General features: G+C 39.1%; 1 protein-coding gene across 2 annotated transcripts; it reads left to right on the top strand.

Moving 5' to 3' along the window:
- The first annotated feature begins 546 nt into the window (after positions 1–546).
- On the top strand, positions 547–4,292 carry LOC108684132 (YTH domain-containing protein 1). 2 transcript variants are annotated; one of them, XM_018188244.1, is made up of 7 exons: positions 547–762; positions 1,602–1,998; positions 2,490–2,706; positions 2,815–3,019; positions 3,205–3,469; positions 3,759–3,902; positions 4,013–4,292. In XM_018188244.1, exons 2-7 carry the CDS (start codon positions 1,643–1,645, stop codon positions 4,185–4,187), a joined length of 1,362 nt encoding a protein of 453 aa, XP_018043733.1. In that variant the 5' UTR covers positions 547–762; positions 1,602–1,642; the 3' UTR covers positions 4,188–4,292. The 2 variants fall into 2 exon arrangements, with proteins under 2 accessions (XP_018043733.1, XP_018043740.1); XM_018188251.1 differs by lacking the exon at positions 547–762 and adding an exon at positions 769–1,504.
- The last annotated feature ends 77 nt before the right edge of the window (positions 4,293–4,369 follow it).

The following is a 4,369-nucleotide window of genomic DNA, read 5'->3' as shown; positions in this document are numbered from 1 at the left end:
ATTAGATTTCGAGTTCCTTTAAACACCATTTGTAGATACTTTCGATGTGGTCGTGAATCTGTGAATTGGTGTGAGCAACTGTTTCATGGTGTAGAAGATGCGAAATCGGACTATCAATTGTCAACTATGGCAGAATTGTGCTGTTTCCGGCCACTCGATAATGACGTTTTTTCGGTCTTAACTTTTACTAGAGGATTTTATTAAAGTTACGTTCCAAAACTTCTTCTCAGAAGAAGATTTTACTCTATATGCTATAGTATACGTTACGTGTACTATATATATCGAGTAAAATTTTCCTCGGAGAGGAAGTTTTGGAAGTTAATCTAAATATGAACAACAAACGACATCATGAACACATATCTTTACGCGCGCGCGACATCGGTAATTTTTTCAATTCATTCTCAATTTCACTTCTCTCGAGCATAAATTTGATGAATTTTCGAACTAAATCGAACATACTGAAAGCCGCCGCGAGAAAGCAGAGTGCAGCGAGGTACCCGCGCGGTGTAGTGAGAGAAAACGGGATTTATTGATTGGGAGGGTGTACGTCACAACGATGGACGACAATGGACGCTGTGACTCGTGAACGATCTGTCCGCGAGCGATTGTTTGTCGTCGCCTCGTTGTCGTAATTGTTCCAACGTCGTTAATTCGTGCTGCTGCAAAATCGAGAACCGTGCGTGCCGGTGCTGTGATCGCGTCGGACAATTCCCGAGCGTGCTTCGGTGTGAAGTGTATCAGTGAAGGGACAAAGGGTGTCACGTAAGTGTGTGCCGAGCCCTCGGGAGGACTCGTCAAAAAAAAAAAGAAACGAAAAAATATTGCGAGAACTTTCGAGGAAAAGAGAGAGAGAGAGAGAGAGAGAGAGAGAGAGAGAGAGAGAGAAAAAGCATATACGACAAGAATTATGTATTTAGTGGTTTAAACTGCACTTTACGACGAACTTTTCTAGATATATTAAAAATAAAAAAAAGCGCAAAAAAAAGAAAGATAAAAAGAGGAGTAAGATCCAGTAAACAATCTCCCGACGGACTCTTGACGTGTTTGACGCGTAAAGTAAAAACGGTTGTCACGCTGTAAGATCTGTCTATAAGTAAACCTCTGATTGCGGAAGGAGTGTGCATAGAGGATAAATAACTAGGAGACGATCCGGATTAAAAAAAAGTTTCTCCGTGCTTTCAGAGACTCCATAGAACCGGCGTCCTCTGTGCGAGTTTTTGCTCTGTGTTACCGCAAAAAAAAAAAATGTTACCATAATAATCTCAAGAACTATTCATAAAAAAAATCGTAGTTTATATTCCGTCCAGATCCTCCGGCCGGCCGAGCTCTTCGAAATCGTGCTCGAGTCCGGCCATGCCATGTGTCCCTGTCGGTTTGTGTTAGGCGTAGCCGCTTTAACAGAGAGTATTCGGGACAGTGTGGACTTTTCGCTCGATTCGGAATCCCCGAACTATCCTCGCTGTACACTATATAGTCCCTTGCTACCGCATTATTGTCGTAAGATGTACGAGAAACGTTACAATACGTCGTTCCTCAAGAGTTGCAAGCCTCTGTATGGTTCAGTGATCATAATAATAAAGCTTCCTGTCTGTACATTGCAGGACGCCTGAACCAGCGACACTTGGGAACAGTCCAGTTGACCATGGACAGCAACACGGATGGCGACAACCTGAATCTCAGCTCCGGCGAGAACGACAACGACAATGGCGACGAGCTACGGATCGCCGCGGACGAGACTTATGACACCCGCAGCGAGGTCTCCTCCAGCAGCTCCAATTCCGACAGCTCCACTACCCACCCCACCATCAGCTCAGTCTCAAGCAAATCCTCACGTGGTGACAATAAGCGCAGCAGGAGAAATAGGAGCAAACGAGGCAGATCCAGGGACTCCAAGTCGTCCAGTCCTGAGCCGAAGCGGGCTAGATCCAAGGATAGCAAAGGCACTACCAAGAACTATGACTACACTACCAAGTTGAATTATTTGTTTAGAGATGCAAGGTTCGATAAGTTGATATATATTTTTAATGGATGACTATAGAGTATCTCAAACTTTCCATGTCCATTAATAGTGGATGCCTGAGATCATTTCGAAACAAAAATCTTGATAAAATGTCATGGCTACTGTAATTTTTAAATGAGAAAGGTTTAAAGTCAATCAATTGAACTGTCCGAAATTCACATGCTCTAGCATGGTGCATTGTATAGCAATGAAGATTTTTAGAAGAATAGAAGAGAATAGAATTGATACTTGAAAATATTTTCATTATTGTTAATGTTTCAAAAATTATAGTGCCTTGATTTTGATATTAGGATTTTTGTCTTGCAATTATTTCAGGAATCTGTTACTAATGTATGTTACGCAAAGTTTGGGATACTTTGTAAATTATATATCGTTCATTAAAAATATATTAACTCAGACATATATTTTTGATGGACTATTTAGAATGTAATCTGTAACGTAAATATTTCCGAGTTTCTTTTTTTCCCAGATTTTTCATTATCAAGTCCAATAATGCTGAGAACGTGACACTGTCTAAAGCCAAAGGAGTATGGAGTACACTGCCGCAAAATGAAGCAAATCTTAATCAAGCCTACAGGGAATCGCGAAATGTTTTGCTAGTATTTTCTGTAAAGGAATCAGGCAAGTTCGCTGGCTTTGCAAGACTTTGTACAGAATCGAGACGAGATGCTGGTCCAGTATCTTGGGTATGCAAATAAAATATAACGACATAATATTGATTTCAACATTGTTTACATTCTTGTTAATTAAATAGATCTTAAGGCAGGGGAAACAATATCAGGAATGCATTTCAGGTTTTACCTCCTGGCTTGTCAGCAAAGGCTTTAGGTGGCGTATTCAAAGTTGACTGGATCTGCAGGAAGGAATTGCCTTTTACTGCTACGTTACACTTGTACAATCCTTGGAATGACGGTAAACAAGTCAAGATCGGTCGAGACGGCCAGGAAATCGAACCTAGAGTCGCTGAAGAATTGTGCAGATTATTTCCAGAAGATGAAGGTATCTATTAATATACGAACATTAATATACGAACATCTTAATAAATAATATTAATAAAATATGAGTATTTATTAAATCTTATTTTATATGTGTGTTTATAAATTATATATAAATGTATTTTTTTATGCATTTATCATTTTGTATTAATAAATCATGTGGCATATAAATATTATTCGTGTTTACAGGAATCGAAATGACGCCTATTTTGCGAAAATCCAAAGAAGCAGGGAAACACGTTGTAAAGTCATCGCGTTATCGCGACAAAAGACCTATAGGCAGTTTTAGATTTTTACGAAGAGGTGGACGAGGGCGCAAATTATTTTTGACCTCGAGATCACGTTTAGCATCACTGGCCAGATCTCAGGATGTTACGGGAAATCATAGGAGTTCCAGGGATCATTCTTATCGGTACACGCCATGGTTTAATCGAGGCGATTCACCTTACACAAAGTACGATTATTTAATATCAATCATAGCATTTAAAATTATACAATATAGACATGAGATTAAATTTACTGTTGTAATGTATAATACATAGTCCGCAAAATTATAAAAAATGGTATTTTATTAAAGACGAATACAAATTTTCACGATTTGTAAGAAGATGCTTACTATGGCTGTGTTCCAAAATTCACCAGTGCTGAAAATGTATAAGTACACATAACGTAAACTGTAGATTTTCAGCGCTAACAGTGAATTTTGGAACATAGCTTACATATAATAATTAATTTTCTTTTAGGAGTTACGGAACTGGATTGGGTGTTGCTGCGGTTGCAGAAGCTTATGTAGCAGATTACATGCGTACTATGCAACATCAATTGCCTCCATTACCGCCTTATCCACATCCATACGATAATCTGCCACCACCTCCTCCACCTCCACGGTAAGTAGTACAAATTTTATTAGCATAAATCAAACGAGAGAAGGGGAGGGGAAGGGAGGGGGTATTTTTCTATTAGAAACATAACATTAAATGGGAATGCTCTTTTTCAGATATTACGATGGTCTACCATTGCCTCCAGATTATAACGCTACAGTGTCGGCACTAGAGAAGCGTAGCTATGAAAGGAGTGTCGATGAATTCCTATGGAGGACAGCCAGTCGTCACAGTCGGCACAGCAATCATCGTTCTTCTCGTGACCATCACAGATATAGAGATCGCAGATAAAGATCTCGATTTTAATGTTCCCCTTAAAAATCCGTCGGTTCCCAAATCCTTCATTAGTAATGATAGAATTGGAGATGGAATTTCATTGATGAAACTGATGAGAAATTGAGCTATAACATATTTATGTGTATTTCACTTTTGAGTATTTGTGAAGGATATAATAAAAGTATATAAGCTAAATA

Source organism: Atta colombica, unplaced genomic scaffold, assembly GCF_001594045.1.
Source record: "Atta colombica isolate Treedump-2 unplaced genomic scaffold, Acol1.0 scaffold10, whole genome shotgun sequence".
NCBI classification, from domain to species: domain Eukaryota; kingdom Metazoa; phylum Arthropoda; class Insecta; order Hymenoptera; family Formicidae; genus Atta; species Atta colombica.
Note: the sequence above shows the minus strand (reverse complement) of the source record. Positions and strands in the feature narration are given on the sequence as shown.